General features: G+C 47.4%; 1 protein-coding gene across 1 annotated transcript in view; it reads left to right on the top strand.

Annotated features, from left to right (window-relative positions):
• The first annotated feature begins 1795 nt into the window (after nt 1-1795).
• The window catches only part of LOC139269056 (somatomedin-B and thrombospondin type-1 domain-containing protein), a 168101-nt gene continuing 143543 nt past the window's right edge, over nt 1796-26353 (top strand). Inside the window, exon 1 of the mRNA XM_070888052.1 lies at nt 1796-2065. Coding sequence (XP_070744153.1) covers nt 1825-2065 — 241 coding nt within the window. The 5' untranslated portion in view covers nt 1796-1824. The remainder of the gene's footprint in view (nt 2066-26353) is intronic.

Raw genomic sequence — 26353 nt, 5'->3', positions numbered from 1 at the left:
CAACATTACTCCCTCAACCAGCACTAGTTATGGAAAAAAACAGATGAACTGGTCATTGATATAGCTTATTGTGGGATATTGCAAGAGCAGAATGTCTATTGAAAGAGCTGGCACAGACGCAATGGGCCAAATGGCCTCCTTGAATACTGTAAGATTCTGTGATTACAGTTTCTCACAAAATGAACAGAGCTAGCGTATTTGAGAAAAATTTTGAAAGACGCTAATAATAAATTCTTTCTTTTTTTACTAAAATAACGGACAATTCATAAGATCAGAAAATACAAGTCGATCCAAATTGATAGTTGAAACTCATTTCCCTACTTTACAACATTGACTACACTTCAAATGTACTTCACCGGCTGAATCTGCAGGTTGGGGGTTCAAGTCCCTGTCCAGAGGATTGAGCACATGATCCAGGCTGATGCTCCCAGTGCAGTGCTGAGGGAGTGCTGCACTGTCGTAGGTGCCGTCTTTCAGATAAGATGTTAAACCGAGGCCCCGTCGGCTCTCTCAGGTGGACGTAAATGATCCCATGGCACTATTGGAAGAAGAGCAGGGGAGTTATCCCTGGTGCCCTGGCCAATATTTATCTCTCAACCAACATCTCTAAATAAACATAAGAACAAGAGGAGGCCTTTCAGCCCTTCGAGCCTGTTATAAGAACATAAGAAATAGGAGCAGGGGAAGCCATTTGGTCCCTCGACCCTGTTCCTCCATTCAATGAGATCATGGCTGATCTGCGACCTAACTCCATATACCTATGTTTGACCCATATTCCTTAACTCCAGTCGTCTTGGGTAATCCTTGCCACTGGACCAAGACCTAGCTCTGTCAAGCCCCTGTGGTGGCTGGTGTGCAACGGCCACCACATGTTAAAAAAATCCACGCACAAGATGGAGTTCGGGATCTGGAATATTAGGTCCTTCATTGAAACACCTGTGAACTCATTCCTTTTTGGCGTGGAAGCAAGTCAATCCTCGATATGAGGGACTGCCTATGATGATGATGATGATCCCTTAACACCATGGTTAACAAAAATCGATCAATCTCCGACTTAAAATGAACAATTGATCTAGCATCAATTGCCGTTTACGGAAGAGAGTTCCAAACGTCTACCAGCCTTTGTGTGTGGGTTATATGGCGATTATCACATTGCTGTTTTGGGGAGCTTGCCGACAACAAATTGGCTGCAGCGACTCCTACCTTACAACACGTTAAAAGTCAATTCATGGGCTGCGTAGCGCTTTGGTGTCGTGAAAGACTCCATAGAAATGCAAGATCCGACGAAGGGTCACTGACCTGAAACGTTAACTCTGTTTCTCTCTCCACAATCCTGCCTGGCCTGCTGAGTATTTTCTAGTATTGATTGTTTGCTATAGACATGCAAGTTCTTTCTCTCAAAGGGGTCTGGGTGCAAAAAAATCAACGCCAGGGGCGCTAGGACCAGAGGGGAGCCACATGTCGAAAGAAGGAGGGTTAGAACGGCTCAATTCAGCGAATCAAGACCGCGGTGTGCCTGCTTAGACACTCTCAGCGTGGATAATGACCCCTTGTGGCCCAAATTTCATTGCTCGTGGAGGGAAGAGACCTCCCCGTTTGCCGAAGGCCACACAGTGCAACTTTACTGTCCCATCATAAAGTTTTGTGCCAATCTCTCTATTTTTGGGGGGGGGGGCAGGGGGGGGGAGGTGGTGAGTGGGGTGAAACTTATTGAGCTACAGAGAAGTTTTATTTTCTATACATGTGCGTGCACCAAAAAAAAACCTAACTGGTGTGATTTGTGTGCGAGGGGGAGGGAGGGAGGGAGGTGAAAAAGAAAAGGCGATGGGGATTATTGCAATAACCAGAGGGTATTTCGCCCTGTGCTGCGGGGCGCTGACACTGACCGCGTGTCTGCGAGGTGCCGCCGCGGGATGCTTCGACAGGGATAATCCCAAATGCTGTGCCGCCAGGAATAACGACTGCTGGGATTTCTCCCGGAGACGGACGGTGTGTTACTGCGACGCGTACTGTCAGAAAACAGCCGACTGCTGCGAGGATTATGATGCGGTGTGTCAGATTTCTGGTGAGTGGATCGCACGTGTAATAAACACACACACACACACACAACTCCAGGGCACACTGGAGCTAGGTGGAACGCGTTTAAATCTTAATGTGGGACTGAAGGTTGGAGAGAATTAAAACAGGGACATGATTGCATTTCTGCTGTATAAACCATTCGCTACATTGTAATCGCACTTTGTAACAACTGTTAGCAATAATGGTTACACCTCTCATAGTTCTGATACAACTTTTACTTACACTCCACAAGTTTCAAAAACTTTAATTGGATAATATGTTTTTATGATATGATTAATATGTTTTTTTAGTGTAAAGTCGTTAAAATGCAGTATTGTGTGTGTGTGTGTGTGTGTTTGACATTAGCTGGGTGTACAGCAAAATCACCGAAAAATGTACGTATTTAAGCATACTGGCATCGAAATTATATTCGCAGAATTCGCACATTACCGGACTGCGTGTACCTGCAATTTTTTTTGTCGATCTAATGATGTTCGCAGCCGGCCCCGCGTTCAATGCGATGTAAAATAGTCAAACAAAAAAAAATATGAAATGAAAATTTATTGCGCAAGTGAGACATTTGTGTTTAAAAAAAAAAATGACACTTTTGCATAATTCACGGTTTGGGGTTACAGGAGCAGACTCTGCCGTTAAACTGTTCCCGCATACCATGTAGAAGCTTGATGCAGTCACACGTTATCATAGAATCACACAACATACAAAAAGAAGCCATTCGGCCCATCGTGTCTGTGCCTCTTCGGTAGAACAACCCAATTAGTCCCACTCCCCCTCCCTGCTCTTTCCCCACCGCCCTGCAAACTTTCCCTTTTCCAGTATTTATCCAATTCCAATTTTGAAATGTACTGTTGAACCTGCTTCCAGCGCCCTTCCAGGCCACGGTGCGTCCTGACAGGGGCCGCGGAATTTGGGACGGATCACCCCCAAATGCAGAGTCGATTCACACTGGCACAATTCAGTACCCGAGTCTACTTGCTCAGCTCTTGATCTCAGCAATCACGGCGCACAGAATGCTTTAGTTAATGTTTGAATCACTGAAAAACCGCAGGGAGTTTAACTTTGCGCATCGGGAGCCGAGTTGTGTTTATGCTGCGGACTGTGATGGGAAGACTGGGGGGGGGGGGGGGTAGTTGTGATACCAAGTGTTGGTGTGAGAGAGGTGTGTGTGTGTGGGGGGGGGGGATAACTTGCCTCTTTACTCCAGGACACGAGGGAACATTTTTGTTTTACGCAGCGAGTTGTTGTGATCTGAAAGGGCGGTGGGAGCAGATTCAATAGTAACCTTCGAAGGGAATTGGAGAAAAGGAAAAAAAAAAGTTACAGGGCTCTGGGGAAAGAGCAGGGGGGGGGGGGGAGTGGGACTAATTGGAGAGCTCTACCAAAGAGCCGGCACAGGCATGATGGGCCGAATGGCCTCCTCCTGTGCTGTGTCGTTCTATGATTTTACACAGCATCTTTAGCGTCAGTGCAAAGGGTGGTGTGTAAAATGTACCATCAGTGTCCCTGAGCAGCACGGTCCAGGTGTAAAAGGCGCCTCTACACAGTTCGCGGTGGGGCCCACCGTTACGAGGGGTTGCAATAATATAACGCAAGCTTGGCTTGTGAGGGGCAATTGGCTGTACGGTAACCTCAAGGTTAAACTTAAAAACAAAGGAAAGTCTTGCATTTATATAGCGCCTTTCATGACCACCGGACGACTCAAAGCTCTTTTTGAAGTGTAGTCGCTGTTGTAATGTGGGAAACACGGCAGCCAATGTGTGCACAGCAAGCTCCCACAAACAGCAATGTGATAATGACCAGATAATCTGTTTTTGTTATGTCGATTGAGGGATAAATATTGGCCCCAGGACACCGGGGATAACTCCCCTGCTCTTCTTCGAAATAGCGCCATGGGATCTTTTACACCCACCTGAGAGAGCAGACAGGGCCTCGGTTTAATGTCTCATCCGAAAGACAGCACCTCTGACAGTGCAGCACTCCCTCAGCACTGCACTGGAGTGTCAGCCTAGATTTGCTGTTCATGAGTCCCTGGAGTGGGACTTGAACCCACAACCTTCTGACTCAGAGTCAAGAGTGCTACCTACTGAGTCACAGCCGACAATTAAACTACGAACTGATTGTGACTTAACCATTCTTCATTCTCTTCGCCTCTGTCCCTCCTGCGCTTTCAGCCATTCGGCCGTCTTGCTGAACACCTCTCAATCCCCTCTGTCACCTCCTCCCTCTCCCCCTTTAAGACCCTCCTTAAAACCCACCTCATTCACTTTCTTGAGCTCAGCGTCCAGTTTCTCCTTAGCTCTCAGTGAAGCGCACTTCTCTATGTTAAAGGAGTTTTATAGATGCAATTTGTTTCAAATCACACCATAAAGTCTTGGAAGGATAAGTGTGCAGGAAAAGCAAGTTGAGAAAATAAAAGCAAGACTCGATATTAAAAGCCAAACCAACCCTCCAGAACCCTAACCATTTGCTTTGTAAACCCATAGCTGCTTGCCAATCGTCTGTCACTGGTAATTATTAGGTTCTGCTGAGCATAATGTGTTAACTTCAAAATTATAGGCTTTCAGCGCCAAAAATCCGGCACTACAATTTTCTCAAAACTCAGAAGATTTTTTTTGTTGTATTTAAAAAAGAGAGAGATAGTGAAATCACTAGCTGGGATTTTGGGAACTCACCCCCCTGAACTCGGGGCAATGCTGAGTCAAACTTTCCACAACTGGGTGAACTATAGCGAAGCAAATAAAGCCAAGGGTTTTTTTGTGGGTTATATCAAACAGTTTTCCCGATGATAGCTATCTGAATAATCGACCTGTTATTGATTGGAAGCTGTTTATTTTGAGAGACCCCCACCTGTAGTGTATACACCTGTGAGGATGCTCACAGGCTGGTAGAGCTGTTTGGCAGCCCGACTGCCCGCCTCTCTTCCGTTGTTATGTTCGCGCTAGGGTGTCCCTGGAGATGGAGCACGCCGTGTCCACCGGTACGCTCGCGGCCTTCCGCGAGAGGTGGGCGCCGGAGGGACTGGAGTGCATCATCACCCCCGGCAACCAAACTCTGCGTCCTCTCCACAGATGCTGCCTGACCTGCTGAGATCTCCAGCGTTTTCTGTTTTTATTCTAATTTGATTGGTTTTACAAAAACAGTGGTGAGTTGCATTGTGAGTGGCTTAGCCAGTCATGTGATGTTCACAAGACTCAATAAAACCCCAGCCAGTTGGGTCTAGGTCATCCACGATGAGGTGTGCAGTTGTGAGCCTAGTGGATGAACTGATAATGTGTAGTGTGATTGTTAAACCTTTGTTAGTAAACCAATTGGTTTCTTAATAGCAATGTGTTGCTATGAATTCCTAAGCAAAGAAGCCACGAAGCAAATACATTGTATCACCCTGTCTGGTGGACCATCATATAATCTCATCACCAAAAAGACATGTGGGACAGGTCAGGGTCTCCTCCCCCTTACTCCAAGGATCATTTCCATGCTAACCACAACTCCACTCTAAGCATGCCTACCCCAGGTTAGCAGCATGTAGAAATGTCCTTTTATGTAAAAAAATGTTTAAAGGCAAAAACACCGGCTAGAATCCAGGCAACGCTTTGCATTACACATTTCACTGCCTGTCCGAATCAAAATTAACCAGTTGAAAGTGATGCATTTAAATTGCATTAAAATTGCCTGATTAAAAAGTGAGATTTAACAGAAGAACTTTGCCTCGAACTAACAGCAGGCATGGCGTCCCCTGTCAGTGACTGTCTGGAGATTCACGGGCTTTGGGACTTTGAGTATGTCGTGGGCATTTGGCTCGCTAAATGATAAACCCTCCGGCTCTTTATTGTCCAAATTAAAACAAAAATAAGAGAGGGCGAGGAGGGGTGGAGTGAACCAGTGAAGTTTATGTTCTTATGGCTGAACCAGCGAAGTTTACTGGCGTCGATAGCTGTGTTACCTGCCCGCCTCCTGGTTGCCTCTGTCCATCCCTTGTTGTATTTAAAAAAGAGAGAGATGGTGAAAATCGGTAGCTGGGATTTTGGGAATTCATCTGCCCCCCCCCCCCCCGAACTCGGGGCAACGCTGAGTGAAACTTTCCACAACTGGGTGCAATTAAGATCCGTCAGTCAGAGCTGGCGGAGCGCCGTCGTTAAAAAGGGCGTTAAAGTTCATATTCGCCTGTGGCAGTGTGCAACCCATTGGCGAGGGGTAAAACAGAGCGATCTTGTTGTTTCATGGTCTGAGACCCTGATTAATACTCACACGTGGGAGAGGGGCACGGTAGAGTGAGCTGGTAGAATGTGCAGATGTGTGTGTGTGTGTGTGTGAGAGCGAGAGCTTACTGCAGCAGCTCTGTATTCAACCCACTTTAAACCACTTTCAACATCTGCTTTCCTCATTTCACTGAGATGTTGGGGCAGATTTTAAAAAAATCAAAATTGGTAAAAAAGTATCTTAAATCGTACCTTGTTAGCAGAGTGTTTGCAGTTTGACATGGTCTGTGTTGTGTCCTGTGAGCAAAAGCGGGCAGCTTTTGTTAAAGTTTCAAATAAAGAAAATAAGGCTTGCATTTCTATAGCACCTCTCATAAGAACATAACATAAGAACATAAGAATTAGGAGCAGGAGTAGGCCATCTAGCCCCTCGAGCCTGCTCCGCCATTCAATAAGATCATGGCTGATCTGGCCGTGGACTCAGCTCCACTAACCCGCCCGCTCCCCGTAACCCTTAATTCCCTTATTGGTTAAAAATCTATCTCTCACGACCACCGGATGCCCCGAAGCGCTTTACAGCCAGTGAAGTACTTTTTTGGAGTGTAGTCACTGTTGTAATGTGGGAAACGCAGCAGCCAATTTACGCACAGCAAGCTCCCACAAGCGGCAATGTGATAATGTTTTTTTTACTAATGTTGGTTGAGGGAGAAATATTGGCCAGGACACCGGGGATAGCTCCCCTGCTCTTCTTCGAAATAGTGGCCGTGGGATTTTTTTACGCCCACTTGAGAGAGCAGACGGGGCCTCGGTTTAACGTCTCATCCCCCTGTCTGTAATGGACGGGAGGGGTTGCGACAATCCTGTCCCCTCCCCCTGTCTGTAATGGACGGGAGGGGTTGTGACAATCCTGACCCCTCCTCCTGTCTGTAATGGACGGGAGGGGTTGTGACAATCCTGACCCCTCCCCCTGTCTGTAATGGACGGGAGGGGTTGCGACAATCCTGACCCCTCCCCCTGTCTGCAATGGACGGGAGGGGTTGCGACAATCCTGTCCCCTCCCCCTGTCTGTAATGGACGGGAGGGGTTGCGACAATCCTGTCCCTTCCCTATCACTGGGAATGTCACCTGACAGATCCCCAGTGGTTCAGTCAGTACGTGTGTTGCACAGTTTGGCACTGGGCTCCCACATCTCTCCCGCTCTCACCCTGACTGTGGTTACTTTTCCTCTCTCGGCACTGCCGTCCATCTGCCATGAGCCTGCTCCGCCATTGAATAAGACCATGGCTGATCTTCAACCACAACTCTACTTTCCCGCCCGATCCTCATATCCTTTGATTCCCCTAGAGTATAAAAAGCTATCTATCTCAGTATCCCCAGGCTCTGGACCTCCCTGCCTAAACCTCGCCACCTCTCTACCTCTCTTTCCTTCTTCAAGACGCTCCTTAAAACCTACCTCACTGACCAACCCTGCCCTAATTCCTACTTATGCGGCTCGCTGTCAAATTTTTAATCTCATAATAATGTGAAGCTCCTTGGGACGTTTCATTACGCTAACGGTGCTATATAAATACAAGTTGTTGTTGTTGAATATACTCAACGACTGAGCATCCACGGCCCCTCTGGGGCAGGGAATTCCAAAGATTCACAACCCTCCGAGTGAAGAAATTCCTCCCCACCTCAGTCTTAAACGGCCCAGCCCTTATCCTGAGACTGTGACCCCTGGTTCTAGACTCTCCAGCCCGGGGGAAAACAGCCTGTCAATCGCCCTCAGAATCAGTGGAACAGCAGCTTCCCCCTCCTGTTGCTGTTTAAGGACTGCATGGCTCACTGCTGTATGATTGAGACATTAGTGGCCACAGCATCAAAGTGTGGAACGGGTCCAATTAGGATTTTACAGCCCGCACTGTTTCACTTATGTGAGCAGAAGTGAGTGGCAATTTGCAATTCCCCAAACCAATATTATGTGTACACCTGTGGGCTCACTCCCACTAACCCAGTAACTTTAGCTGATTCCTATTAAGTGAATTCTTTTTTGTGCCTGGTTTCATGCTGTCGTACCGCACTGTACACAGTCGCCTCCTTATATATGGGACTGGATTTTAGGCTTTTGGGTTTTCCGAAAACGGAAGCGGAGCGGGAAAGTTTCCGGCCTGGAACAGTTTAAGCTTTGGTAAGAAGGTTTGGGCAGCTGGGCCCTGCGTCAGGGGGCGCAGCGTGAAGGGAGGTGTTGTACACCTCTCGAGGTGCAAGGATGGGAAACTCGCGAACTGAAGTGCCGGGCCGTGTGCGCTCCGAGAGACGCTGGGGCGGAGTGGGGTGGGGGGGGGGGCGGGGGAGTAAACCTTAAAAAAAAACACAAAAACATTCCCAAAACATTGCCCATGCCACCACAACACAAATCATAGACATAGAAACATAGAAAATAGGTGCAGGAGTAGGCCATTCGGCCCTTCGAGCCTGCACCGCCATTCAATGAGTTCATGGCTGAACATGCAACTTCAGTACCCCATTCCTGCTTTCTCACCATACCCCTTGATCCCCCCTAGTAGTAAGGACTACATCTAACTCCTTTTTGAATATATTTAGTGAATTGGCCTCAACAACTTTCTGTGGTAGAGAATTCCACAGGTTCACCACTCTCTGGGTGAAGAAGTTTCTCCTCATCTCGGTCCTAAATGGCTTACCCCTTATCCTTAGACTGTGACCCCTGGTTCTGGACTTCCCCAACATTGGGAACATTCTTCCTGCATCTAATCTGTCTAAACCCATCAGAATTTTAAACGTTTCTATGAGATCCCCTCTCATTCTTCTGAACTCCAGTGAATACAAGCCCAGTTGATCCAGTCTTTCTTGATATGTCAGTCTCGCCATCCCAGGAATCAGTCTGGTGAACCTTCGCTGCACTCCCTCAATAGCAAGAATGTCCTTCCTCAAGTTAGGAGACCAAAACTGTACACAATACTCCAGGTGTGGCCTCACCAAGGCCCTGTACAACTGTAGTAACACCTCCCTGCCCCTGTACTCAAATCCACTCGCTATGAAGGCCAACATGCCATTTGCTTTCTTTACCGCCTGCTGTACCTGCATGCCAACCTTCAATGACTGATGTACCATGACACCCAGGTCTCATTGCACCTCCCCTTTTCCTAATCTGTCACCATTCAGATAATAGTCTGTCTCTCTGTTTAAGCTTAAAGGAACAAACACTCGCACTGACCTTCGGAGTACATTACCTTCCTCACCGCCGCCGGCTATGCCGGACCGCTCTGGTTTCCCAGGCGGTCATTGCGGGCACACTTCCGGGCGGACGGGTCGGGCAAGAGTCAAAACTCCTGCCAGCGTCACAACCCAGAGGCGTTGCACACCCGGTGCAGCTCTTCCTGGCGGTGCTGAGGATCGCGACGGGGCACGGGAGACCTCACCGTCGCCTTTCGCACCGCTCTGGGGCTAAACCCCGAACGCAAAGGCCCCGGAAAGTCCAGCCCCATGATGTCACAGGAGCTCTGCTATTTTTAGAGTTTAACTAAAAAGGCTATTGCCCCGACAGTCAAGATTAAGACAAAGAGTCTGTTTGCTTTCTAATTGGCTGTGGGAAGGCAGTGTGCCCAGAGGATGGACCAATGGCGGGAGTGTGGGGGGGGGGCGGGACATTGCGAGGCAGGAGGTCATGGGATCAAGTGAATTCTTTTTTGTGCCTGGTTTCATGCAGTCGTACAGCACTGTACACAGTCGCCTCCTTGTATACGGGGCTGGATTTTTTTATGCTTTTCGGTTTTCGGGCTGAAGTACACCCAACCAGAGTTGGCAAGCCCAGTGCTGGCTGACACACCAACCACAACAGCAACGCAAAAAGCGAAGGTGGAGAAATTGGGTATCGCCTCGTTTGGGGTGGTAACCTCCGGAGGCGCGAGACTTTGCGGGCCGATATTCGTCCCCTGAAGCCGGCGCGGTTATCGCCTGGCGCAGCTTCAGGGGGAGAAAGCCAACTTAGGGGTCGGGGCGCTAATGGGGGCGATGCGCATGGCAATGACGTCACGGTCGCTGGGCGCAGGAGATTGGGACGCAACGCCGAATTTAACGGGAGTCGTTAGCAGCGCCGCGCCCGGTCGCAAACTCATTTGCGCCCCCCGGGGGTGCTAACGGCAGGTGCAAAGTAGCCCAATTTCTGCCCCTTTACTGCCGATGATGGAAATCTGAAATACAAACTGAAAATGCTCAGCAGGTCAGGCAGCATCTGTGGAGAGAGAAACAGAGGAAGCAAAAATAACGACTTACATTTAGATGGCGCCTTTAACGCAATAAAACGTCCCGAGGCGCTTCTCAGGAGCGTTAGCAATTTGACACCGAGTTCAGCATGTTCAGCCATGAACTCATTGAATGGCTCGAAGGGCCGAATGGCCTACTCCTGCACCTATTTTCTATGTTTCTATGTTTCTAGAAGGAGATATCAGGACAGACCTCAGAGAGCTGTGAAAGCTGGGACATTGAATAAATTTAAGACAGAAATAGACAGTTTCTTAAACGACAAGGGAACAAGGGGTTATGGGGAGCGGGCAGGGAAGTGGACCTGAGTCCATGATCGGATCAGCCATGATCTTATTGAATGGCGGAGCAGCCTCGAGGGGCCGTATGGCCTACTCCTGCTCCTATTTCTTATGTTCTTATGACAGGTGACCAAAAGCTTGATCAAAGAGGTAGGTTTTAAGGAGCAACTTAAAGGAGGAAAAAGAGGCAGAGATTTAAAGAGAGAGTTCCAGAGCTTAGGACCCAGGCAGCGGAAGGCACGGCCGACAGTGGTGGAGCGATGAAAATCGGAGATGCGCAAGAGGCTGGAATTGGAGGAGGCAAACCTCTCCGTTGGCCAAGCAGCCTGCTGCCAATCCTGCTGTGGTGTGAATGAGGGTAGCACAGTGACGGGTCTCTCGACAATCGTTGCACTTCCCAGCTGTACCATCACACAGGAGACTCGCCTGGAGAAGATGAACACCCATAGCATTGTCCCAAATAACTTCCACCAAAAGTATGAAGGTAACACTCTCGCCTCTGAGTCAGAAGGTTGTGGGTTCAAGTCCCACTCCAGAGACTCGAGCACACAATCTGGGCTGACACTCTCAGCGCAGTGCTGAGGGAGTGCTGCACTGTCGGAGGTGCCGCCTTTCAGATGAGACGTTAAACCGAGGCCCCGTCTGCGCTCTCAGGTGGACGTAAAAGATCCCAGGGCACTATTTCGAAAAAGAGCAGGGGAGTTATCCCTGATGTCCTGGGGCCAATATTCATCCCTCAATCAACATAACAAAAACAGATTATCGGGTCATTATCACGTTGCTGTTTGTGAGAGCTTGCTGTGCGCAAATTGGCTGCCGCGTTTCCTACATAACAACCGTGACTACACTTCAAAAGTACTTCATTGGTTGTAAAGCGCTTTGCGAAGTCTGATGGTCGTAAAGGGCACTATATAAATGCAAATCTTTCTTTCTTTCTTTCATTCCAATCTCAGGATTTTTATTTGAGATGGAGCCACTTTTTTTAAAAGCTCCTGTTGATTCTTAGAAATGTTGGCTGTTAAATTGTACAAGAAATCCCACCTTAACTCAATGGTTTCACAATGTGGTGTGTGCACAGGAGAGGAAGTATCAAGGAAAGTTATGAGCTAACATGTAATTGACCCCTTCAGAAACATATGTCACAACATCTGCATCTCCCAGTAACTGATGATGTGAGCAACATCTGTCTGAACACGTTTTCCTCCTCCCCCCGCCCTCTCCTCCCTTGACCCGCCTCCTAAAGGCCTTGACCCAAGTTGGGGTAGGGATGTGTAGACACGTTCCACCCTCCGCTTCTTTCCCGAGAGAGCCGGGACAGTCGTGGTAATGGAGCTTCCCCCGAGTGGACTACTGCTCCACCCAGTGGACTGCCGATGTAATGCAACTACTGATGTAAATAATAAAAGGATCATGTGGCAAGGTCACACGATGACAGTTTCTGTTAAGAGCCATTTTGTGTGTGTGTATGTGTGAGCTTCTTCGTGATGTTGCAAGTATATATCACAGTAAGGTACTTAACCCGAGAGACCCAATCCTATCTTGTCCTAATCTGGGGATTGGGGGGGGGTTATTGACAAAAATCATATTGTGCAGAACTACACACTACAAGAGGAAGATGAAATCAGAGGATGGAAAGTCTGGTCAGCAAAGTTCGTGTGAGAACTTCTAATATAAGAACATAGGAACATTCAGCCCCTTGAGCCTGTTCCACCATTCAATGAGACCATTGGCTGATCTGTGACCTAGCTCCATTACCCGCCTTTGGCCCATATCCCTTAATACCATTGGTTAACAGAAAGCTACTCAGATTTAAAATGAACAATTGATCTAGCATTAATTGCCGTTTACGGAAGAGAGTTCCAAACTTCTACCATCCTCTGTGTGTAGAAATGTTTCCTAATTTCACTCCTGAAAGGTCTGGCTCCTAATGTTTAGACTATGCTCCTAGTCCTTGACTCCCCAACCAGTGGAGATAGTTTTTCTCTCTCTAACCTATCTCTTCCCCTTAATAATCTGAAAACTTCAATCAGATCACCCTTTATCCTTCTAAATTCGAGGGAATACAGCCCTAATTTGTGTAATCTCTCCTCGTAACTTAACCCTTGAAGTTCCGGTATCATTCTGATTAGGATTAGGAGCAGGAGTCGACCATTCGGCCTCTCGGGCCTACTCTGAATAAGATCCTGGTTGATCTTCGACTTCAACTCCACATTCCCGCCCGATCCCCATATCCCTTGATTCCCCTAGAGTCCAAAAATCTATCTCAGAACATAAGAACATAAAAAATAGGAACAGGAGTCGGCCATTTGGCCCCTCGAGCCTGCTCTGCCATTCAATAATATCATGGCTGATCTGATCATGGACTCAGCTCCAATTCCCTGCCCGCTCCCCATAACCCTTTACTCCCTTATCGCTCAAAAATCTGTCTATCGCCACCTTAAATATATTCAATGACCCAGCCTCCACAGCCCTTTGGGGTAGAGAATTCCTAAGATTCACAACCCGCTGAGTGCTTATACCACATTCCTATATTGTTGTGCATGCATTAAGCCTGTTTATGGTAAATGAATTAACATCTGTGTAAAAGGTTCACACAGGCCTATTAAACATCGATACATGAAATACATTAATTTGAAATTCTACCTCCTAATTTTTAGGTCTTAACTGTCTTAAAGAAAGACTTGCATTTAGATAGCGCCTTTCATTGACCTTAGGATGTCCTAAGGCATTTTACAGCCAATAAAATATTTTTGGAGTGTAGTCATTGTTGTAATGTAGGAAACGCAGCAGCCAATCTGCACACAGCAAGCTCCCACAAAAGACAATGTGATAATGACCAGATAATCTGTTTTAGTGATATTGGTTGAAGGGATAAATATTGGCCCAGGACTCCGGGGAGAAGTCTTCTTTGAATCGTGCCATGGGAATTTTTTACGTCCAAATGAGAGAGCAGACGGCACTTCGGTATAACATCTCACCCAAATGACAGCACATCCAACAGTGCAGCACTCCCTCAGTATGTGCTGGAGTGTCAGCCTAGATTGTATGCTCAAGTTTCTGGAGTGGGACTTGATCCCACGTGCTACATGCTGCCCTCCCCCACCCCCAACATCTGTCCTGGCAATCTGATCCTCAAAACCCACACCTGGAGTACTGCGTACAGTTTTGGTCTCCGTATTTAAGGAAGGATATACTTGCATTGAAGGCTGTTCAGAGAAGGTTCACTCGGTTGATTCCGGAGATGAGGGAGTTGACTTACGAAGATAGGTTGCGTAGGTTGGGCCGATACACATTTGGAGTTTAGAAGAATGAGGGGTGATCTTATTGAAACATATAAGATAATGAGGGGGCTTGACAAGGTGGATGCAGAGAGGATGTTTCCACTCATAGGGGAAACTAAAACTAGGGGGCATGATCTTAGAATAAGGAGCTGCCCATTTAAATCTGAGATGAGGAGGAATTTCTTCTCTCAGAGGGTTGTAAATCTGTGTAATTCTCTGCCCCAGAGAGCTGTGGAGGCTGGGTCATTGAATATATTTAAGGTGGAGGCAGACAGATTTTTGAGCGATACGGGAGTAAAGGGTTATGGGGAGCGGGCGGGGAAGTGGAGCTGAGTCCATGATCGGATTAGCCATGATCTTATTAAATGGTGGAGCTCGCTCGAGGGGCCAGGTGGCCTACTCCTGCTCCTATTTCTTATGTTCAGACAGCACAGCCTATTTCCGCTCATATTTCTCATCCGTCCTGTTTCAATTAAATGAGTCTGAAGTTTTGGAAATGGCTGATTTAGCATTTGGCATAAAGATCTGTGAGTATCAGCAGCTCGAGATTAGTGGGGACATGGATTGAAACTTCATATTTTGGCTAGTGAGGTTCCACGGGGAACACCGAGAGCAGCACGTGACGACAAAAGCTTGCGCACTGCTGGGCTAAGTGTGGCTTGTGTGTTTGCCAATTTTGCACTTGCAATCTAGCAATCACAGATTTTAAGAAAAAAAACATGCTCCGCGCGTTTAAACATCTGGATCATGTTTCCCGATTGTTTTCTTTTCCCTCCTGAGAGCGTGCCCATTTCAATCAGCCGATCCCCACAATCGCTTCAGTCAAAGGGATTGTTCTGATTGCGCAGCTTGGTCCCAATGCATCAATTTCCTTCTGCAAGTCGGCGGCCAAAGGTGAACACAATGGGCCACAATTTTGCGCAAATTGGCTGCCGCGTTTCCCGCATTACAACAGTGACTACACTCCGAAAGTACTTAATTGGCTGTAAAGTGCTTTGCGACGTTCCGGTGGTCGTGAAAGGCGCTATATAAATGCAAGTCTTTTCTTTTTCAATATGATTTTATACCTCTTATCGCATTGTTAACACCATAAAAAATGTTTTAAAATCTGACAACTTTAATGCTGTAGCATTATCTGCCATTCGCACAGTGGTAGCAATACCATTCTTGACCAGCAGACCAACGATGCCTCCGCAAGATCCTACAAATCCCCTGGGAGGACAGACGCACCAAGATCAGCGTCCTCGACCAGGCCAACATCCCCAGCATTGAAGCACTGACCACACTTGATCAGCTCCGCTGGGCAGGTCACATTGTTCGCATACAAACATAGAAAATAGCTGCAGGAGCAGGCCATTCGGCCCTTCGAGCCTGCATCACCATTCAATAAGATCATGGCTGATCATTCACCTCAGTACCCCGTTCCTGCTTTCTCTCCATACCCCTTGATCTCTTTAGCCGTAAGGGCCATATCTAACTCCTGAATATATTCAATGAACTGGCATCAACAACTCTCTGCGGCAGGGAATTCCACAGGTTAACAACTCTCCGAATGAAGAAGTTTCTCTTCATCTCAGTCCTAAATGGCTTACCCCTTATCCTTAGACTGTGTCCCCTGGTTCTGGACTTCCCCAACATCGGGAACATTCTTCCTGCATCTAACCTGTCCAGTCCCGTCAGAATGTTATATGTTTCTATGAGATCCCCTCTCATCCTTCTTAACTCCAGTGAATACAGGCCCAGTCAATCCAGTCTCTTCTCATATGTCAGTCCAGCCATCCCGGGAATCAGTCTGATGAACCTTCACTGCACTCCCTCAATAGCAAGAACGTCCTTCCTCAGATTAGGAGACCAAAACTGAACACAATATTCCAGGTGAGGCCTCACCAAGGCCCTGTACAACTGCAGTAAGACCTCCCTGCTCCTATACTCAAATCCCCTAGCTATGAAGGCCAACATGCCATTTGCCTTCTTCACCGCCTGCTGTACCTGCATGCTAACTTTCAATGACTGATGAACCATGACACCCAGGTCTCGTTGCACTTCTCCTTTTCCTAATCTGCCGCCATTCAGATAATATTCTGTCTTCGTGTTTTTACCACCAAAGTGGATAACCTCACATTTATCCACATTATACTGCATCTGCCATGCATTTGCCCACTCACCTAACTTGTCCAAGTCACCCTGCAGCCTCTTAGCATCCTCCTCACAGCTCACACCGCCACCCAGCTTAGTGTCATCTGCAAACTTGGAGATATTACACTCAATTCCTTCATCTAAATCATGGATATATATTGTAAATAGCTGAGGTCCCAGCACTGAGCCATGCAGCACCCCACTAGTCACTGCCATTCTGAAAAGGACCCGTTTATCCCGACTCTCTGCTTCCTGTCTGCCAACCAGTTCTCTATCCATGTAAATACATTACCCCCAATACCACGTGCTTTAATTTTGCACACCAATCTCTTGTGTGGGACCTTGTCAAAAGTCTTTTGAAAGTCCAAATGCACCACATCCACTGGTTCTCCCTTGTCCACTCTACTGGTTACATCCTCAAAAAATTCCAGAAGATTTGTCCAGCATAATTTCATAAATCCATGCTGACTTGGACCGATCCTGTCACTGCTTTCCAAATGTGTTGCTATTTCATCTTTAATAATCAATTCCAACATTTTCCCCACTACTGATGTCAGGCTAACCGGTCTATAGTTACCCATTTTCTCTCCCTCCTTTTTTAAAAAGTGGTGTTACATTAGCTACCTTCCAGCCCATAGGAACTGATGCAGAGTCGATAGACTGTTGGAAACTGATCACCAATGCATCCACTTTTTCTAGGGCCATTTCCTTAAGTACTCTGGGATGCAGACTTTCGGGCCCCGGGGATTTATCGGCCTTCAATCCCATCAATTTCCCGAACACAATTTCCTGCCTAATAAGGATTTCCCTCAGTTCCTCCTTCTCTCTAGACCCTCGATCCCCTAGTATTTCCGGAAGGTTATTTGTGTCTTCCTTCGTGAAGACAGAACCAAAATATTTGTTCAACTGGTCTACCATTTCTTTGTTCCCCATTATAATTTCGCCTGAATCTGACTGCAAGGGATCTACGTTTGTCTTCACGAATCTTTTTCTCTTTACATATCTATGGAAGCTTTTGCAGTCAGTTTTTATGTTCCCAGCAAGCTTCCTCTCATACTCTATTTCCCCCCTCCTAATTAAACCTTTTGTCCTCCTCTGCTGAATTATAAATTTCTCCCAGTCCTCAGGTTTGCTGCTTTTTCTGGCCAATTTATATGCCCCTTCCTTGGATTTAACACTATCCTTAATTTCCCTTGTTAATCATGGTTGAGCCACCTTCCCAGTTTTATTTTTACTCCAGACAATCATGTACAATTGTTGAAGTTCATCCATGTGATCTTTAAATGTTTGCCATTGCCTATCCGCTGTCAACCCTTAAAGTATAATTTGCCAGTCTATTCTAGCCAATTCATGTTTCATACCGTCGAAGTTACCTTTCCTTAAGTTCAGGACCCTCGTCTCTGAATTAACTTTGTCACTCTCCATCTTAACAAAGAATTCTACCATATTATGGTCGCTCTTCCCCAAGGGGCCTCGCACAATAAGATTGCTAATTAGTCCTTGCCTTACCTACAAGTCACCGCTCAGCCAAATATCGTGCCAGGGCGATCTGAGGACCGTGCACGCCGGCAGTTCGCTCCCCAGCGGTACCTCGAAACTGCCGGCGTAACTCAGGTAGAAAATAGGTGCAGGAGTAGGCCATTCGGCCCTTCGAGCCTGCACCGCCATTCAATGAGTTCATGACTGAACATGCAACTTCAGTACCCCATTCCTGCTTTCTCGCCATACCCCTTGATCCCCCTAGTAGTAAGGACTACATCTAACTCCTTTTTGAATATATTTAGTGAATTGGCCTCAATAACTTTCTGTGGTAGAGAATTCCACAGGTTCACCACTCTCTGGGTGAAGAAGTTTCTCCTCATCTTGGTCCTAAATGGCTTACCCCTTATCCTTAGACTGTGACCCCTGGTTCTGGACTTCCCCAACATTGGGAACATTCTTCCTGCATCTAACCTGTCTAAATCCTTCAGAATTTTAAACGTTTCTATGAGATCCCCTCTCATTCTTCTGAACTCCAGTGAATACAAGCCCAGTTGATCCAGTCTTTCTTGATATGTCAGTCTCGCCATCCCAGGAATCAGTCTGGTGAACCTTCGCTGCACTCCCTCAATAGCAAGAATGTCCTTCCTCAAGTTAGGAGACCAAAACTGCACACAATACTCCAGGTGTGGCCTCACCAAGGCCCTGTACAACTGTAGTAACACCTCCCTGCCCCTGTACTCAAATCCCCTCGCTATGAAGGCCAGCATGCCATTTGCCTTCTTAACCGCCTTCTGTACCTGCATGCCAACCTTCAATGACTGTTGTACCATGACACCCAGGTCTCGTTGCACCTCCCCTTTTCCTAATCTGTCACCATTCAGATAATAGTCTGTCTCTCTGTTTTTACCACTAAAGTGGATAACCTCAAATTTATCCACATTATACTTCATCTGCCATGCATTTGCCCACTCACCTAACCTATCCAAGTCACTCTGCAGCCTCATAGCATCCTCCTTGCAGCTCACACTGCCATCCAACTTAGTGTCATCCGCAAATTTGGAGATACTACATTTAATCCCCTCGTCTAAATCATTAAATTACAATGTAAACAGCTGGGGCCCCAGCACAGAACCTTGCGGTACCCCACTAGTCACTGCCTACCATTCTGAAAAGTAACCATTTACTCCTACTGTTTGCTTCCTGTCTGACAACCAGTTCTCAATCCACGTCAGCACACTACCCCCAATCCCATGTGCTTTAACTTTGCACATTAATCTCTTGTGTGGGACCTTGTCGAAAGCCTTTTGAAAGTCCAAGTATATCACATCAACTGGTTCTCCCTTGTCCACTCTACTGGAAACATCCTCAAAAAATTTCAGAAGATTTGTCAAGCATGATTTCCTTTTCACAAATCCATGCTGACTTGGACCTATCATGTCACCTCTTTCCAAATGCATTGCTATGACATCCTTAATAATTGATTCCATCATTTTACCCACTACTGATGTCAGGCCGGTCTATAATTCCCTGTTTTCTCTCTCCCTCCTTTTTTAAAAAGTGGGGTTACATTGGCTACCCTCCACTCGATAGGAACTGATCCAGAGTCTATGGAATGTTGGAAAATGACTGTCAATGCATCCGCTATTTCCAAGGCCACCTCCTTAAGTACTCTGGGATGCAGACCATGAGGCCCTGGGGATTTATCGGCCTTCAATCCCATCAATTTCCCCAACACAATTTCCCGACTAATAAGGATTTCCCTCAGTTCCTCCTTCTTACTAGACCCTCTGACCCCTTTTATATTCAGAAGTTTGTTTGTGTCCTCCTTAGTGAATACCGAACCAAAGTACTTGTTCAATTGGTTTGCCATTTCTTTGTTCCCCGTTATGACTTCCCCTGATTCTGACTGCAGGGGACCTACATTTGTCTTTACTAACCTTTTTCTCTTTACATATCTATAGAAGCTTTTGCAGTCCATTTTAATGTTCCCTGCAAGCTTCCTCTCGTACTCTATTTTCCCTGCCCTAATCAAACCCTTTGTCCTCCTCTGCTGAGTTCTAAATTTCTCCCAGTCCCCGGGTTCGCTGCTATTTCTGGCCAATTTGTATGCCACTTCCTTGGCTTTAATGCTATCCCTGATTTCCTTTGATAGCCACGGTTCAACCACCTTCCCTTTTTTATTTTACCGCCCTAAGTGGAGGAAGTGCATCCGGGAGGGCGCTGAGCACCTCGAGTCTCGTCGCCGAGAGCACGCAGAAAACAAGCGTAGGCAGCGGAAGGAGCGTGCGGCAATCCTGTCCCACCTTCCCTTACCCTCAACGACTGTCTGACCCACTTGTGGCTCTTGTATTGGACTGTTCAGCCACCTAAGGACTCATTCTAAGAGTGGAAGCAAGTCTTCCACGATTCCGAGGGACTGCCTATGATGATGAGGTAGCAATACATACTGCATGGAATCGAATACGGCCAGGGTGATCTCCTGGACTAGTTTTGATCGCCTGGATGGGTCAGAGAGCAACTTTCCCAGATTTTTTCCCCCCCCAATTGGCCTGGGTTTTTATCTGGTTTTTGCCTCTCCCAGGAGATCACATGGCTCCGGTTGGGGTGGAGTGTAGAATGTTTCAGTGTAAGGGGTGTCGCAGTTGTGTGAGGCCGACTGGTTGGGCTGGGTGCTCTTTATCTTTCCGGCATTGTTCATTGTTCATAGGTTTATATGTGACCTTCAGGGCAGCTGACCGAGGGCCTTGCGGCTCTTTGTCGGCCGGCGCGGACACGATGGGTCAAAATGGCCTCCTTCTGCGCTGTAAATTTCTAATTTCTATGTTTTTGAATACGCCTGGTGGCATTGTTCCTATAGAAACAATGCTTGGGGAGTAACGAGGGTGTAAAGTGGTACTGAAGCATTCCAGTGTTACAGGCAATATTGGGCTGGAATTTCCATTGGCTTACTGCCCGGCTTCTGGGCGGCATTGGCCATTGTGGGCGATAATCAGGTGAGCGAGAAATTCCCTACCTGAGTTACGCCGGCGGTTTCGAGGTACCGCTGGGGACCTCAGATCGCCCTGGCGCGATATTTGGCCCGTAGGTAAGTATGAAAAAAGAACGCCCTCGAGGATCAGCGGAGCTGGGCCCTAGGTGAGTAGTTCTGCAAGAAAAAGGTTCGTGATTGGTTTCTTTACTCGTTATTTTAAAATTCTGTTGTGGTGATTTAGGTTCTTGAGAACGTTTTTATGATTTTTTTTTATGTGATGTTTTTTGAAAAATTATTTTTAGTGTATTTCAGCTGCTAGGCCCAAACCGCAGCCTCGGGGTAAATTTTTAGTCATTCTTTTATTTATCGCCCATTTTCTTTAGGAACCACCCAATCGACCCTAAATTGGACTTTTTCGCCCAGAATCGGGGTGCAAGGCCCGTGTTTCTCACTCAGCGGATTTTGAAATTTTTTGGGGGGAGGGGGGGGAGTTTTCACCGGCGATAATCTTGGGAATCGTTTGAGCGGCAGTCAGGCGCTGGCGGGCTGCTGGGAAATTCTAACCCAGTGTTCCCGTTAGTTTTGTTTGGGTGCGCGGCCCCATTCAAAACACCCCGCCCCCGTGTTTTTTTCCCTGGTGAAGAGCTGGCCGCGGGGGGGGGGAGGGGGGAAGGACCTGACAGGCCGCACCAGCTCAAAGGCAACCCCGCCACGGGCTAGATTCTTCCTTTGCGCGATCGTACGACACAGGTGCTGGGGAATCGGCCGCCCGTTTGCTGGGGAGAAAACAAACCGGGAGAGATGTGAGACGGGCCCGCTGATTCGCCCCCTCCCCTCGCTCATTCTACACTGTAGCACGACGTCAAAAAAACACCCCTCTGGTTCACTGATGTCCCTTTAGGGAAGGAAATCTGCGGCCTTTACCCGGTCTGGCCTACATGTGACTCCAGACCCACAGCATTGAGTTGACTCTTAACTCTGAGATAGAGGCTCACCGCCATCTTCTCCAGGGGCAATTGGGGACACCCCCAGTAAATGCTGGCCTTGCCAGAGACGCCCACATCCCGTGAACGAATACAAAATAAAAGATCCCCGATCTATTTTAAATAAAAACATGAAACGGTGGGCGTACACAGCAGATCAGTAAGAAGAAAAGACAGGCTACCGAGGTTATGGGTGGTTTTATTTTTATCCGTTCTGGGATGTGTGCATCGCTGGCAAGTGCCGGCATTTATTGCCCGTCCCTAATTGCCCCTTGAGAAGGTGGCGGTGAGCCGCCTTCTTGAACCGCTGCAGTCCGTGTGGTGAAGGTGCTCCCACAGTGCTGTTAGGGAGGGAGTTCCAGGATTTTGACCCCGTGACGATGAAGGAACGGCCGATATATTTCCAAGTCAGGATGGTGTGTGACTTGGGAGGGGAACGTGGAGGTGGTGGTGTTCCCATGCGCCTGCTGCCCTTGACCTTCTAGGTGTTGGAGGTCGCGGGTTTGGGAGGTGCTGTCGAAGAAGCCTTGGCGAGTTGCTGCAGTGCATCTTGTAGATGGTGCACACTGCAGCCAGGGGGCGCCGGTGGTGGAGGGAGTGAATGTTGATGGGGTGCCAATCAAGCTTTGTCCTCAGGACGTCCCAAAGTGCTTTACAGCCATCAAAGTACTTTTCGAAGTGTAGTCACTGTTGTAATGGTGGAAACGCGGCAGCCAATTTGCGCACAGCAAGCTCCCACAAACAGCAATGCGATAATGACCAGATAATCTGTTTTAGTGATGTTGGCTGAGTGAGGACACCGAGAATAACTCACCTGCCCTTCTTCAAAATAGTGCAATAATGGGATCTTTTGCGTGCACCTGAGAGAGCAGACAGGGCCTCGGTTTAACATCTCATCCAGAAGACGGCACCACCGACAGTGCAGTGCTCCCTCAGTACGGCACTGGGTGTGTCGGACTGGATTTTGTGCTGAAGCCTCTGGAATGGGGCTGGAACCCACAACCTTCTGACTCAGAGGGGAGGGTGATTGACTGGGTAAGATTTATTTTAAACTCTCATTTATCCTCAATGCGTCTGTGAAGAAACAGGCGAGTAATTGCCCACTCACCTCATAACTCTCTATGGAATTACAACCTGTCTTTGACCAAGCTGCTTGGAAACCAAAGTCAAGATATAAGCTATTCCTGTAACAAGATCATTAGTACATCTGCGTCTTAGTGTCATCCAAGCCTTTGGTTAAATGATGTCATAATAAGCCCACAGGAAGGAGTCCTTTATCCATATGAAAAACAAGATCCTATCTTGCAATCAAAACAGGATCCGAAATATCATTTTATTACTTTCTCAAACTTTATGACTGCCATGTGGGACAGGGTAATGTTCCCACAATTTCATCTGGTTTCCCTCATATGGAGCGCAGCTATATCTGGGATTTGACTCTAATTTTATAGACACTATCTTTTGAAACTTTACCAAGTGTATTAAGATTAAACAGGGCAGCTCTGTCAATGGGCAACTGCGTATAAAGCCTGGAAGATCACCAATTTCTAATCTAAGCTATGAGGACAGATTGGCTTGGCTGGATTTGATTTCATTGGATCAGAGGAGACTGAGGGGAGACCTTATTTTGAGGTGTGTAAAATTATGAGGGGCTGAGATATAGTGGATAGAAAGGGTGTATTTCCCTTAGCGGAGGGGCCAATAATCAGGGGGGCATAAATTTAAAGTAATTGGTAGGAGGTTTAGAGGGGATTTGAGGGGAAATTTCTTCACCCAGAGGGTGGTGGGGGTCTGGAACTCACTGCCTGAAAGGGTGGTAGAGGCAGAAACCCTCACCACATTTAAAAAGTACCTGGATGTGCACCTGAAGTGCCGTAACCCACAGGGCTACGGACCGAGAGCTGGAAAATGGGATTAGGCTGGATAGCTGCTTGTTGGCCAGTGCAGACACGATGGGCCGAAATGGCCTTCCGTGCTGTAAACTTCTATGATTCTATGATTCTATGAATCTATGAATTACATTTGGGTGCACAAGAAGGTTCATCAGCGTGTGAGGCATCACGTGGCTTCAGACTAAATAAACTCCACCTAACAAAATCTTTCAGCTGCGGCTCACCCTCGCCTTCAAAGTCACGAAGTTTGTGGGTTCAAGTCCCACTCCAGGGACTGGAGCAAAAGGTTTAGCCTCCAATGCCAGTACTGAGGGAGTGCTTCACTGTCAGAGGTGCCGTCTTTCAGATGAGACGTTAAACTGAGGCCCTTTCTGCCCTCTCGGGTAAAAGATCCCATGGCACAATTTCAAAATTGAGCAGAGGAGTTATCCCCGGTGTCCTGGGGCCAATATTTATCCTTCAACCAGCATCACTAAAACAGATTATCTGGTCATTATCACAATGCTGTTTGTGGGAGCTTGCCGTGCGCTGTGTTTCCCACATTACAACAGTGACTACATTCCAAAAAGTACTTCATCAGCTGTAAAGTGCTTTGGGACGTCCGGTGGTCATGAAAGGCGCTGTAGAAATGCATGTCTTTCTTTTAATTGGTACCCTCCTTGAAAACATGTAACATCCCCACCGACTCTTGGGAATCCCTGGCCCAAGACTGCTCAAAGTGGAGGAGGGGCATCCGGGAGGGCTCTGAACACCTCGAGGCTCTTCTCCAGGAGCACGCGGAAGCCAAGCACAAACAGCGGAAGGAGCGCACGACAAATCAAACACCCCACCCACCCGTCCCTCCAACCACCGTCTGCCCCACCTGTAACAGAGACTGTGGGTCCCACATTGGTCTGATCAGTCACCTTCGAACTCGTGTTAGTGTGGAAGCAAGTCATCCTCAACTCCGGGGGACTGCCTAAGGAGAAGAAGAAGATCCTCCGATACCAACAAATATATGACAGAACTGCCAAACTTAACTGACCATTTTCGCAATTCCTATTCTTCCTTCTCTGCAGAGTTTATGTGCTTAATGTAGAGCACCTTCTGATGTGACGTTATTTCTGCCTGATTTAAGCCAGATAATATCGATTCATGTATCGACGTGGACGTTGTCTGTCTGGCTGTAGTCTCCTCTCTCATCAGGATCTTGTTAATTTTCAGATCAGTTTCAATGAGTCAAAGTGACCAACGTGCAATGTTCCTATATTTGGGGTGATTTGCAGAAACAGCCATCGCTATATTAGCCCAATAACATTTGGTCCCCTTTACAAATAACATTAACAGAGATCTGGATCAACACCCCATCCTTTCAGCTCTGGAACCTGATGCAATGCAGCCTCCTAGGAGATAGGTCTCTTCGCTCAGGTAGTTGTGGGCGTCTCACAAAGTATTACATGGAATGTACAGCACAGAAACCAGCCATTTGGCCCAACAGGTTCGTGCCGGTGTTTATGCTCCACACCAGCCTCCTCCCACCCCTCTTTATCTAACCCCACCAACATATCGCTCCATTCCTTTCTCCCTCGTGTGTTTATCCAGCTTCCCCTTAAATGCATTTGTGCTGTTCGCCTCAACCACTCCTTGTGGCAGCGAGTTCCACATTCTCACCACTCCCTGGGTAATGAAGATTCTCCTGAATTCCCCATTGCATTTATTTGTGACTATTTTATATTTATTGCCAATGTTCGTGCTAATTATTTTGGGCTCCGCGGCCCATTCAAATTCCCGCACAAGTGCGTTTTTTTCCATTTAAGAGGCGGCGAGCGGCCTGCTTGGGACCCCAATGTTCCCGCTAATTTTGTTTGGCCCGGCTTTTGTATTGAAAAGCCAGCAAGCCAGCTATGGCGCGGTCCCTGCCATAAGAACATAAGAATTAGGGGCAGGAGTAGGTCATTCGGCCCCTCGAGCCTGCTTTGCCACTCAATAAGATCATGGCTGATCTTCTCCCTCAACTTCCTGCACTATCTCCATTTCCCTTGATTCCCTTAATATCCAAAAATCTAACGATCTCTGTCTTGAATATACTCAACGACTGAGCCTCCACAGCTCTCCGGGGTAGAGAATTCCAAAGATTCACCACCCTCCGAGTAAAGAAATTTCTCCTCATCTCAGTCCTAAATGGCCGATCCCTTATTCTGACACTGTGACCCTGGTTCTAGACGCCCCAGCCAGGGGGAAACATCCTCCCTGCATCTACCCTGTCAGTCCCTGTCAGAATTTTGTATGTTTCAATGAGATCACCTAAACTCTAGAGAATATAGGACTAGTCTACTCAATCTCTCCTCATAGGACAATACCCCCCCATCCCAGGAATCAGTCTGGTGAACCTTCGTTGCACTCCCTCTATGGCAAGTATATCCTTCCTTGGGTAAGGAGACCAAAACTGTACACAGTCTCGCAGCCGCACAGCTTACAGGGAACAATGGCGGGACCCCCAGATCGCTGCCCAGCTTCGGGGGAAGATTGTTTATGGCCCCGAGTTCTGGTCTCACCCGCAAGTGGCAGCAGCTTCTCTACATCTATCCTATCAAATCCTTTCCCAACCTTGACGACCTTTATCAGGTCACCCCTCAGTCTTCTCTTTTCTAAAGTAAAGAGCCCCCAGTCTGTTCAATCTACCCTGATAGGTACAACCTCTGTTCACAGTACTCCATGTCTTGCATAGTTTAGCCAGACGCAAACCAGTTTCGACCAATGACGGTAAGTACTGCAGGGAATCGAATACGGCCAGGATGATCTCCTGGACTAGT

The sequence above is a fragment of the Pristiophorus japonicus genome, chromosome 8, assembly GCF_044704955.1.
Source record: "Pristiophorus japonicus isolate sPriJap1 chromosome 8, sPriJap1.hap1, whole genome shotgun sequence".
In the NCBI taxonomy this organism is placed as follows: domain Eukaryota; kingdom Metazoa; phylum Chordata; class Chondrichthyes; family Pristiophoridae; genus Pristiophorus; species Pristiophorus japonicus.
This window is presented reverse-complemented; position numbering and strand designations above follow the sequence as displayed.